Raw genomic sequence first — 13,443 nt, 5'->3', positions numbered from 1 at the left:
TCAAAGAAATAATAAAATCAAAGCAAGCACTGACAATTTCATTACTCTAAATGTAAATTAAAATACTTCAGACAAAAGGATTGAAGGCAAGTGATTCTCCCACCAAGGGATGATTTTCACTTGTCTCCAGGTGTAACATTATGTGCGCTGATGGGCTGATCAACAGAACAGAACTTCTCCCCAGCTATAATCAGGAGTGATTGATGGTTAGGACAAAAAAGTTGATTATCATGACAAGTCCGCTGATGCAGAGAAAATAGGCTATGCTGGGGAAAGGATAAAACCTGTTCAGAGACTACCTTCTAAAATCTCCTTCCTAAGGAATAAAAAGAAACATTTATGCCCATCAAAAAATTGCTAACATAAATTAATTCAGTACATTTGCTATGCATCTGTATCTAAAGTTATCCCACCACAATACAATGAGACCTATCTAAATACGAAACAGAATAAAGCCTTGTATTTTTAAAATCATACTTTGAGATCACCTCATGAAACAATTATATATATGAAAGTACCTGTATGCTCTACCAGTAGACCATTACCTCAGTTTAAATACATGTTTTGAATTCATAATTCAGCTTTTAAGGGTCATGGGGGAGTTAGGTGTAACTGCCATATTGAACTCTTTGCTGAAAAGAAGTCCCCTTTAGCCATTTAAAACCTTGAAAGACTTCATTTTCAATTGAGCTTAAAAAAAAAAATGCACAAGTGTGGGCAATACACCCTCAAAAGTATAGTTCAAATATGTGCTTTTTTCTTCCAATATAAGGCTTTTAAAAGGACATATTAGGTTGCACTTCCACTCCTTCAGAGGATAAGGCTCACAGCTGTTAGCTCTGGTGTAAGTAAGTACCCAGAATAGCACTATCTCCAGAGACTGTAAAAGACATGAGAGGAGGGATAAAAGAACTTGGGAGCTGAAAAAGTCAGGCCTGAAGGTTCTGAAGTGGAATTTGTTTACATCAGGGGCAGTTATGTTTAATAGCAATTCTTTCAAAAGGAAACATTATATATGCTACAAGAAGAGGCTGCACAGACACAACGGAGAAGAATATATTACTGGTACATCAGGGATTGCAAATTTACTGACCAAAAAGAGAAAAAAAAAGGTGTCCAGAGTCTGTGTAACAATATTTGGAAATATTTTATGGGTGTTGGAAGAGAGTATCATCAACCAAAGCCAAGTATAAGCACAAATTTACTCTTAATGCATTTTTAGAAGAATTGGGGGGGGTGGGTGGGGGGAGGAGGCTTGATGAAAAATACTATTTGCTGCACATTTTCTTCACTCTACTCTTTCTGTAAACCAGACTGGCGACTGGCATATACCCCTGTCTTTTCATCTTTGGGCTTTTTTATTTCCTTATCAGTGCCTAATAGAGTGAACCAGGAGTCACTGATTGGTAACTGGAAGCAGACAATGTTTTGACATTTTTACAGTGAAATCTGTTATCTGCCCCTACTATTAATAATCTAGAATCTCAGATTCTCTACTGTATGAATTCTTAAATAAATGTGCATGTAAGAACTTAGACAAAAAAAAAAAAAAAAGCTAGATGAAGACTGCACAACAAAGAATTTAAAATTAGTATTTCCTTTTAAGTGAGGACTTGCTATTGGAAAGTGGTTTCTGTAAAGAGTCCCCAGCACATTTTTTCTTAAATTTCAGTTGCTTATTAGAGTTGACTGACTCACTTTGCACGTTGACTGAAGAAGCTGACAGGAGAAAACTGCCTCAAGTACAAGTAAGTGCAGAGCAAGAAGTGAAGACTTTTCCATGAATGTCACAATAGAGAACTGGAAGAGGGTCTTCCTTTCCCCTTTTTTATACTGTCTATCTTTTCCCCTGCCTATACCAATTCCCTCATGTATAAAATGGTATTTTTCAATGTACAGTTAAAAAATACTGAGCATTGTCTTCTTTCCCACAATTCCAACCAAAGACTTCAAAGAAGCTCTGGTTAGCCTCTACCTGCCCAACTTTAGCATTTGAACTTCATTTGCATGTTCCTCCATCCTCCTCCAGGCACAAAATCTTTCTGACTCTGTTGTAACCCAAAGAATGTAGTTACAGGACCAAATCCATTAAAACAACTGGAAACATATTTGTAATTTGCCTGGAATACATCTCAGTGAGTAACAGATAATCAGCTGAAAGCAGATTTTGGAAGATCTAGGACCTATGAGACCATTTAGGTCTGCATCCTGCCTCCCAGTATAATGTTTTCTGATACATTATTATATATTAATTTAATCATTTCTGAGAGAAAGGAAATTTCTGACAGTAACACACACAGATGTGGAGGGAAGTTGCTTTTATTTCAAACTTTCTGTCTTATTAACTGTGATCACCTCTGCCGTTCCTTCAGCTCTTTGCAGTTCTGAGATCCATGTCCACATGAAGTTAAAAGTTGGCCCCAAAAGGGCAAATAGTGCAACCATTCTCTTCAGTGCCAGAAGCAGAAACCTTTTAAACTAATTTGTCTTCATATTCAATGTCAGAATACTGGTCATTAATCTTTTGCTATTTATAAACAGGACTATCAGAGAGAGCAATTGCCTATTCACATATAATTTTTGGCAAATCTAGTAATTTAAAAGAGATGTCAAACCTTCTGCACACTTGACTGGTTTTATCAAAATAAGTGAGAGCTTTGAAAATGAAATAACCTAATAGGATGAGCAGAGGTAGGAAGCAAGAGCTGCCAAATGAAAATGAAAAAGTTTAAGTTTTACATAATCCAAGTCCTACACAGCAACACCTGATGATCAGCTGAATGCTTTAATCTCTCCAGGATCATGTTCCTATAGTGACTCTGATATTCACTTGACATAAACATTAGACATTTCTCCTCAACCCTGCTTGTTCAGGGACCAGGTAGCTGAAAGTATTAGATTTTCTTTTCTCCTGGATATATGGAATAGTTTAGATTAGAAAAGACATTTAAGATCGAGTCCAACTGTTAACCCAGCATTACCAAGTCCCTAGGTACAATATCTACCCATCTTTACCTTGAAGGATGGTGAGCCAACTACTTCCCTTGGGAGCCCATTCCAGTGCTTCATTTAGACACTCTCTCTTGTACTACCACTGCTGAATGTGACTAGAGAGTGAATTTTGAGAGGAAAGTGTAAGTCTTGTAATAGGAACATAGGGAACACCAAGGCACTCCATCTCTCCCCACCAGCAACAGCCTGACAAAACAGCTGATATTAAGAATGTGCTTTCTTAAAGTTCAGTCACTTAAAACATCCTTCTTTCCTACTGTCTTCTTGACCTCAGGCAATGTCCCAGTGGGCCTGATACCCCCAGGCTGCTCCACGTTCTGGAACAGGACAGATTTTCTAGACAGAATAGGTTACTTTCATTAAAAGACAGGAGATAAGGACAAGGATTATCAAGAGTTTGTGTAGTGAATTTGTCTAGAGAACTCCACAGCTTGCACACCACACCGAGACCACTCACAGCAGTTACTGAGGGTCACACAAAATATTTAGATTGCTGAAAGTTCTTAAGAGGCAAAGTAATAGTCACAACCTTAAGATATCAGTCAGAGGGCTCAGTTCAACACCAAAAGTGCTCCAAAAGTACTCTGGAGTTCAAACATCAAAAGTACTTCAAAGCTAAAGAAGGTACTGTGTCAGATATGATTAATTTCTGCTTCTAGGTTGTACAGATTCATAGAACTACTGTATAGAAAGTGAAAATTATGGGAAAAGTACTTTCTACAACAAAAGGAAATTAATTATACTTTCTACTTAAGCATTTTAGAAATGCTTTAAGAAACTAGAGGTTATGTGAAAATTTATTACTACTCTTAAATCCAGATTATTCTGCAATTCACAATCTATAAATTAAGTTACTTATTTCCTGCATGAAAAAGTTTACATATAAGCAAATTAAGATTATTTTATTTCAAAATAAATATTTAAAAAAATGAAAATAAAAATAATTTTTAAAAGCTTGAATGCTCTAGTATGGGAGAGCCCAGACCTGCACAGGATCTGACTGCAATTCATATTACAGTCTTTAAAACTATGCTCTAGGAAAGAGGAGGTAATGCTTCTAAAATGTGCAGGCTAAGCCTACAAAACCAGACTCCACTGAACATCATATTGGGCAGAGTACATACCAGGTTGTTTTCAAATTATTCATGTATGCAGTGTAAGTGCAAAATATTCAGTGCTATTTGACTAGACTATTGGAATGCCAAAAAATCAAATAATGAAATATTTTGCTAGCAATTCTTTACAGTTTCTATATTGTATTGATGCAAATGCCAGTACCCCATGGAAATCACCACGCTAATCACTTTCTGTGATTACTTGCACTTTATACAGTGAATACCATAGGCCAGTACCTCTAGAAAAATATCCCCTTTGAGTGTATTTCCATTTTCACTCACATTCTGATCTCAAATAAACAGCATGTGCAATTCTGCAACTGGAATCAGCATTTGTTTCTCCTTACACTTAACTCCATAGTACAGGAAATATGGTGGACTATGAGAAAGAAGCAGAATATATACAGACAGTTACAGAAATATATAAACTACATATATACATGAATGAGTTAAATCTGGATGAACTTTTATTCTTGTTCAGGTACAACTGCTGCAGTCAATACTATACCCTCATATAGTAATACTCATTTTAAGGGGATGCTGAGCATCTGTAAACATTTACATAAAAGCATCTCCTTAAAGAACTAGGTTGATGGATTCATATAACACAGGCACATTGGTTTGGCAAGACAAAAAATAAAATGCCCAAAGATAATCTATCAATCAATCAATCAATCAAGAAAGGTGCTTGGTGGCTAATAATACCTGCCAAAAGTGACTTTGGTTAAAAAAGATGAGTATTACAATTCAAGCAGAAATTATTTGGTTTATATCAAACCAGGATTCTAAATGTCTAGCTTAATTGTAAATCTGAATCTAACCCATAATTGGAAGCACAACAAGACATGCAAAGAATAAGACTCTGTGGCTATAGCCACAAACAGAACAGCGAATGAGACAAATAGTACTGATTGCTCCAAATACCATTTAAGCATATCTTTGGAAATTGAAAAACAGCAGATTTCAAATCAGAAGGGTAAAATGCTAAATAACTTGTAGCATTTGACTGTACCAGCCTTTCCTGGTTCTTAATGGACCAATATTTCAAAGTTCCCCTCTCTTTTCAAGACAGAGGCTGCAGGCCAGCTATGACAGTCATTGGGCATGGATGAGGAATGAAGTCTCTATTATACCTTCCAAACCACAGAGAGATATTTGTAAATTAATCAAGCAAGATGTCATATAATGCCTCTCTGAGGTGTGGGATTATGTTCACCATTTCTTGTCCATCCTCAGACATAGGTGCTTAATTTGTGAACACTCTCTGCCAACAAGCACCCCTCAACTGTCCCTATGGGTTTCCTTCCAGAACTTCACTACCATTACAGCTAAAATTGTTTCACGAAGCAGTCCAACAAAAAAATCTTTTAAATCAAATTAATCTGACGAATTAGCCAAATTTACTTATCTATCAAAACCAAGGAACACAGAGATCAATTGGTCACTGAACTCTTACTAACCCCCTTACACATATGGATAACCTACTATATTTTCCTGTATATTTTTTGCTGTACATTAATCCAGTTCTTTCTGCTTTCCCTAACTAAGAGAATTTTTTTCATGTCTTGTCATACTAGTGGGTGTGTTCTAAATTCTGCAACTAATTATGCTTTTGTTGGAGTGTGATGACCACTGTTACAAATAATTCTTCACCTGAGGCACTGCCAATTTAAACTCATAGAATCATAGAATAGTTTGAGTTGGAAGGGACCTTTTAAAGGTCATCTAGTTTAGCACCTTTGCAAGAAGCAGGACCATCTTGAACTAGATCAGGTTGCTCAGAGGTCAGTCCAACCTGACCTTGGATATTTCCAGGGGTAGGGCATCCACTACCTCTCTGGGAAACCCATTCCAGTGTTCTATCACCCTCATTTTAATAAACTTATTTCTTATACCTGCTCTAAATTGACCTTCAGGTTTAAAACCATTACCTCTTATCCAAAAGTTTGTTCCCATCTTTCTTCTAAGTCCTGAGAGGCCACAGTGATCCCTACTGCATTCCCTTCTCCAGTCTGAACAATTCCAACTCTCTCAGCTTCTCCTCACAGGAGAGGTGTTCAAGCCCACTGATCGTCTTGGTGTCCCCCCTCTGGACCCGCTCCAACAGCTCCATGTCTTTCCTGTGCTGAGGATCCCTGTGCTGAATGCAGTGCTTGAGCTCGGGTCTCAAAAGAGTGGAGCTCTTGGAGTTGACCTGCTGCCCACTCTATTTTGGATGCAGACCAAGACTTGTTTTGCTTTCTGGGCTGCAAGCGCATATTGTCCGGTCATGTCCAGCCTCTATCCACAAGCACACCAGTCCTTCTCTGTAGGGCTGCTCTTGAATATTTGCTGTGGAATACTTATTGATAAATGTCATATTTGGGGGAAAAAATTATCACAGGATTAGTTGGGTGAGTTTTTCTTTTTTTTTTTCTGCATTAGCCATCATATTTGGATTATGATTCACTATAATTTCTTTTTTGCCATTAAGCCCGACATTTACTCATTTTAGTACTTGTGCATTTACTTTTTCCAGCATAAGCACAATAGTTCATGCTTTTATTTACTGCACTTGTCAGAATTCCAGACTGTTTTCTCCAACTGGAGATAATTTTGGACTGAGATTTGGAACTTCCCACCTTCCATCAAGAGGCTGCCACCCTCCATCTAGATGTCAACAACAAAATTGGCATATGTGCACTCCATTCTGTCAGGCACACTGCTAATGAAAAATTAGAGTAGCAGCAAGCATGGAAGAGACTCTTGCAAATCCTGACTTGTGATCTTCTGTTTTGACAGGAAACCCTCAGCAACTACTCTCACTGCAGTTCTTCATTCTGTTTTGCAACCAACTTTTAATAATTTCACCTGGACCATGTTCCCCTACTTACTTTACAGGACTGTCACATAGGACTGTATAAACCCTTGTTAAAGCCAAAATATGTCACATCTATTTATTCCCTATTATCCATTAGGCCAATTACCCTGTCAAAGGAAAAAATTAGATTCATTTGACGTGATTTGTTGTTGACAAATTCATGTTGACTGTTTATTATCGCCTTATTATACCCTAGGCTCTTACAAGTTGATACATTAATCTTTTGTTCTAGATATCAAGCATAGACTAAATAGGATATTAGTCCTCTGGTCCTGCTTCTTTCCCCACAGAAATTAGAACTACAGGCAAATACTGCAGAGTTTTATTGCATCCTTATCCTAAAAAAAATCCTTCACTGTTGTTTTAGTGGAAGAGCACCTTTTGAATCCTGACAAATTCATACAGTGGAACAATATATCAATTCAGTGATACCTTTGTTTCATAGAGATGGCTAAAAATGAGGTAAAAATCCAACAAATGAGGACTGATGAGCACCCCTGATTTGCAGGGAAATATTACTACTGTTGCTATTTAAATCAAACAATAATTTCTGGCTCATGTAATTGGAAATATTTTTTAAGTGTGTCATAATGGAATTCAAGTCCTGTGAACACATCAGAATGCTGCCCAACCTTTCTTTAAAGGCAAACTAGGTCATCACTCAGCCATCTCATTAAATGAGAGGGAAGAAAAAGGTAATCCCTTTGCAAAAATTGACCTTGTTGACAGATACTGATAACTAGATAACTTCATCAAATAATAAAATCAGAAATGTGGGCAAAGGAAGATCAAATACTCAAGGCTGGAAAATTCAGTAAGTGTTTTTTTTCCTTTTTTTCCAGGCCATAAGCAGAAAATTTACTCCTACAGCTACCTACAGGCACCTGAGTTATCCTACTGAGGTCAGCTGGACTTCATTTTACAGATACTTTTAGCAGATATTTAATGTTTGCTACGAAGCATGCATTTACTGCTGCAATAGCTCTCAGCAGCTGCAAACATCTAAGTGGCAACATAAGCACTTGCAGCTAAGCATATATTTAAACTTTTCACTGAATTTGACTGAATGCACAATGTGAGTGTAAATGATATATCTAGATTTGTCTGAATTTAAAAAAAAAAAAAATTTATTGGAATGGACTCCACAAAACCTACCTCTGCTGTTCTAATGTTTTTTCTCAGCATGGAAAGGCTTTGGTTATTTGCACATTCCTCCCTTACCTTGTATGAGAGCTATTTTAAAAAGAAATACTGAACACACAGCTGTCATGAAGATGTATAGATAACTCCTTTACAAAGAAGCTAAATGATTTTAGACTATTGTACTGCCTTTTCTCGTTTTTTTTTTAAATGGAATTTTGATACCATGTAACCAGAAAAAAAAGCCCTGCTGCTCTTAAAGAAATCTGTATTGAAAGGGAGAAAATTGTGTATTCTATGCAAAAAAAGAAAAATACCACAGACCAGTTTTATTGTAAACATTTTCATAATATTGTGTAGCAGGCAAATGGAATTTCTATTCATTACTCTCTGATAAAACCTATCTCCCACATCTAAAACTAGAGACATATTGGTAGAATAGACACAAAGCCAAGGTTCCTAGACAGAAAAGTTATTTATTGTTGCTATGGATTTAAATCGTGTTCAACAAAACATGATGAAAATGAAAGGTAGGAATATTGAGTAAATGAAAACTTTTTCATGATAATAGGAGAAAGAATTACAATGTGTGTGCTTGCCATTCGTAATAGAGGTATCAAAAAATGATAGCTAACAGCTCTTTTTCTTCGAAGCAGTCTTTTCTTTGAATCCCAATATTAAATCTTTAGTTTAGCACATTTTTGCTTCAAACATGGGTGGACATTTCAAAATTACCTAAGCAATGGAGGAAATAGCTCTGCCTATTCCCTTCATGTTGCAGAAAAACATTCCTAAACTGCAGTGGAATTCTGACTACAAATTATTTCTTGAAAACCTCAGCAGAGCACTTTGTGATTTCCAGCAGTAATAACTATAAGCACTGGAATGAGAAGAGACCATCATAAAGATATCCACAAATTGCCTCGGTGTGGTAGTGAAAAGGGGGAGAGATATCATTCCAGGTTAATCAATGGGTGGATTTTGGATCGTAATCTCTCCATAAATCAACACCGTGGTTGCTTTAAAACTTAGGTGAATATTAAAAATGGAAAGTGAAACATACTCATCAAGAAGGTCTCCCCATTCCATAGAGATAATATTGATCTATTAGAGAGAGGGAAGCATTAAACAACCTTCTGAACAGTATTGGCTATTTGAGTTCAAGCCTCTAACACCTGAAGGTGTGATAAATATCAGCTAGTCTTCCAAGAGTTTTCTGTGAACAGCTTAAATTAATAGATTCCTTCTGAAACCCGTTTTTTGGACACTGTAAGTGACTCTGAAAATGGCCTCTGCTCCTTCCCTCTCTCTTCTTCAGAATCTTTTCTAAGAACAGCAGAAAAAGACCTGTATGGCAGCAGAGTAGTCCTCTGAGTAAAAAGTATCAGTGTCCACTGATGCCTTGTTTGTTTCTGTGCAGAGGGATTTTTACTTCAAACATTTTATTCTGGAAAATGCCTAGATTCTCTCAGCTGGAAAATTTTCCACTCCACATGTCAATCCAAGTTGTGTAACTGCTAATGACTAAGTAACTTTACTGATGTGTTCATCTTGTCTTTTTCTGGATCTTTTTGCAGACAAACAAACTGTATCCTCTTTGAAAGGGGGTGTTTCACTCTAGTATGTAACATTGAAGTATCTGATACCTCTTTCAGCTATACACTATGTCTGGTTCAGCGTGACATGCTTTTTCCTAAGACAAAGCTGAAAAAGCTGAAAATTTTGAGTGATAAATTGGGCTGTTTAGTTGGTAAGATCCACTGTGGCCCAGAAGTCTCCATCATCCTCTCCTCATGAATGACTCAGTATCCACAGTCCTAATTTTGGCATCTGGCTTCTAAATGGAAGAACCTAATTCGACTCATCTATTTTTATCTGTGAGGGACATGACAATTCCAGAGTGTATTACCCTTCCTTGTACCACTCCGAGAATTATGTCAGTGTTAGAAGATAAGGTGTCCATCCATTCAGTAAATGAACTAAATAACCTGGAGTCATCAGTAAAATTAACTATGTGATGCTGACTGGTCCGGAAATTGTGACTGAGATATTTTAAAAATTATTTCCAAGGGCTAAAAAGCTGAGGGGAATGAAAAGAACTACATTGTTTTCACTCCCAGGTGGGAAATCCCTAAAACTAGGCATCAAGGTTCAATTTAAGTTTTTGACAAACTCATGGCTTTGATAACTAATCAATAAATTAACAATAGTACAAAATGTACATAAATAGTGGCCTGTAAAGAAGCAGGAGCACACAAGAATTATTTCACTTCTTCCTATGACTAAAATTAGGAAGGAAGCTTGTGGCTTATTCTGACAGAAGTAACTTCCATATTTAAATTAAGTAGTGCAATAAAGACAGGGGAAGATTAGTTTCCACTAGCAATGCCCATGTGAAGAAACTTCCTGAAGAGACTAGAATAACAGAAGAAAATATATTGTAGTGTTTCAGGTTTTGTCTGCATACACAGTGATTCCGAGAAGGAAACAGAAGAGTTAAAACCTAAGAGGCTTTTCTGTGACACAACAGGTATTACTTGGCAAGGAGCACCACAGCACAGCTTCCTTGGGTAATTATGGGAGACAGGTTTCCTCGGTGTATTAGAGACCATCTCCAGTTCAGCTTGCTCTGTTTCATTGCTGGAGGAATGACAGGATGCAAGGTAGGAGCCAACTGAAGGTAAACATATCCAAGACTGGTAGAAAAATTAGGATCCAGCAGATATACCAGCCTTATTAGCAGTAATGGATCTGTCAATTTTTCCTATTTACACTCAGTGCAGCACAACTGAAGTTGATGAGCTTACAGTGATATATTGGCAGGGAAAATCTGGCTGGGTGTATAAACACTACCAAACCATTGTGTTTATTTGAAACATCTTACAGCCTTTTCATCTGCTGAGAGACAAACTGAAATCACAACGTTTCATTTAGGTTCAATTTATGAAAATTATGGCACATCCTAGAAGATAAGTACATATTTCTAATCTGATACAAAATGATCGACTTACATCAGAATTGAATCTCAGCTGGCAAATGTTGCATGATATGATTTGCTTTCTTCGATGAGGAAGAGGAACTCCAAATGTATGATTTATTACAGCTTTTTGAATTGGGTCCATCTGTGAAGAGAGAAGAAGAAAAATAAAAAGCTTTTGCTGTTCCACTGTGTGCTATATTATCTACAATCTCAAAACAGATTCTGCATCATGCCATACCATGATCTACAAAAAACTACTATTTTTCTTTGAAAACGAGTATTTCTTCTTCATGCAGTTAAACAAAGAGCTTATGCAGAAAGGAACAAAGAAAAGTGTCATTAGATACTATTGAAATACATCTTTAGTTCAATTTTATATGCACCAATATCCCTTTACTGAAGAAAGGTAAAAGCTGTAAATGTTGAACAAGTTTACCTATGCAAACACCAATTTGTGATTTTTATATCAGAGAAAAGATAGCTCGATAAATAAAACAAGAATATTTTAAATAAAATTGCTAAGAAAAGGATTAATGAAAATGTGAAAGAATATTATGTACAAATAATTCCAGAATAGCACACAATAGCTCAGTATTATAAAAATAATATAATATCCCATGAACCAATAAATGAATCTCTTCCCTGAAACAACATCTACACAACTTATGAAAGATACAAATCCTCCAGAGATTATTTTCACAGTCATTTGGAGGAAACTATTTTGAGAAAACTCTGCTTTAAGGATGAATTTGGACTTTTATGAAAGGGTTTATTCTGAGCTGACTTCTACCAGAATACTGATCTGATAGTGCCTGTAAGTCAGGGTCCCTATAAAAAAAATTACCATTTTGGCAGAGAATTTCAGAAAAACTACTCAATGGTTTTTTTTACTTGGAGGATTGAAATCATGTTCCCAAAATTCATTAGAAAAAATGATTCTTATTTCTTTTTCACAAAAAACATTTGACAGCTACTTTAAAAATCTGGTAATAGCTTTGCAACCACTTGGTTAAGCCACTGATATTTTTTATCTTTGAATTGTAAAAAACCACATATTTTGACTAATTCTGATAACCAGTATCCACAGAGCATAATCTGTGTATGTCGTGAAAAAAACCCCATCTCTTTCCATGCCCATGTCTCCATGATTCACTATTTTCTAGTCTGTTGGCAAAGGGTTATTTGATAAATAAAGAATCAGAGCTTTTCCTTAGAGTAATCAATTATTCATGAAATCTGTAATGGTAGACAGTCATGGCCTCTATTGCAGTGAATCCAGAACAGATCACTACAGAATTTTTGTATCACCTGACAGCTGTTCAGTGTCAGATATGAAAAAGGTCTTTAAATTAATTCCTGTTGAAAAGAAAATCAGATGTGTTAAAAAAAAATTTAAAAATTAAACACACACACACACAACCTCCCCCCCCCAAAAAAAAAAAAAAAAAACAAAAAAACAACCCAAGGAAAACAGCAGAGCTTTATAGAATGGTAGAACAGACTGGAAAAATTCCCAGTTTGAGCATCTTCTTCAATTTGATGTGAAACACGTCACACATTTTTGTAAGGATCTGCACAAAGGAACACCAAACCCACCTAGAAACTAGGGATGCCACTGTAACATAACCCCAAAATAACACCGAGGACTAAGGGCAGAGTATATCAAGCTCCGAAATACGACAGCATGCTGTGTAAGACTTTCTGCAGTGATCAAACCATGCCCTAGGAGCACTCATTTTACTGAGTAACATGATCTTGAAAAAGCCCCAAACCCAAAAATACTATTATATAGACCAGAAAGAACACCACTACGTAGTAAAGTAAATAAATAGTAATAGCCCTTCTTTTTTGACTGCTCCACTATCTGAGAGGTGAATTCTTATGCCAGAAGAATCAATCAATAGACCTGTATCTTGCTATTTTTAACACTAAAGTATGACCTGGTCTTAACTGATGCTAATTCTGTGCTGTTTAAGTTTGGAGACATTCTGTTCCTTTTGCCACTGCAGATCTAAAGTAATTAGGGAAACCTCAAGTTCAGATATATGGATAATTCAGCACATGGTAACAAGAAATTGTGCATTCCTTGATCCAGTGTAACTGTTTGCCTTCACATTAATCACAGCTGTGAGATGCTTTAGAGAGTTTCTTTGTTCACTTTCTCAAGTTATGGCACTCATCAGATAATGTGAGATAATGGCCTTCAGTGTTAACATGTTAGTCTTTCCCACTATTGCACAAGTGCCCATTATCTCACAATGACTTGAGAAAGCCAAGTCATTGTGAGATAATGACTTGAAAGAAGTGCTCTAAGGGTTAAATGAAAGATACTACCA

General features: G+C 36.4%; 1 protein-coding gene across 4 annotated transcripts in view; it reads right to left on the bottom strand.

The window, feature by feature from the left end:
• Positions 1-13,443, bottom strand: part of ZNF385D (zinc finger protein 385D) — a 421,801-nt gene that overhangs the window by 85,529 nt on the left and 322,829 nt on the right. For 2 of the 4 annotated variants that reach the window (XM_017732125.1, XM_017732127.1), the window contains one exon: positions 11,139-11,249. In XM_017732125.1, the coding sequence (XP_017587614.1) occupies positions 11,139-11,249 (111 nt within the window). The remainder of the gene's footprint in view (positions 1-11,138; positions 11,250-13,443) is intronic. The other 2 variants (XM_017732126.1, XM_017732128.1) reach the window with 1 other exon arrangement.

This window comes from Corvus brachyrhynchos, unplaced genomic scaffold (assembly GCF_000691975.1).
Source record: "Corvus brachyrhynchos isolate BGI_N302 unplaced genomic scaffold, ASM69197v1 scaffold53, whole genome shotgun sequence".
Taxonomy (NCBI): domain Eukaryota; kingdom Metazoa; phylum Chordata; class Aves; order Passeriformes; family Corvidae; genus Corvus; species Corvus brachyrhynchos.
This window is presented reverse-complemented; position numbering and strand designations above follow the sequence as displayed.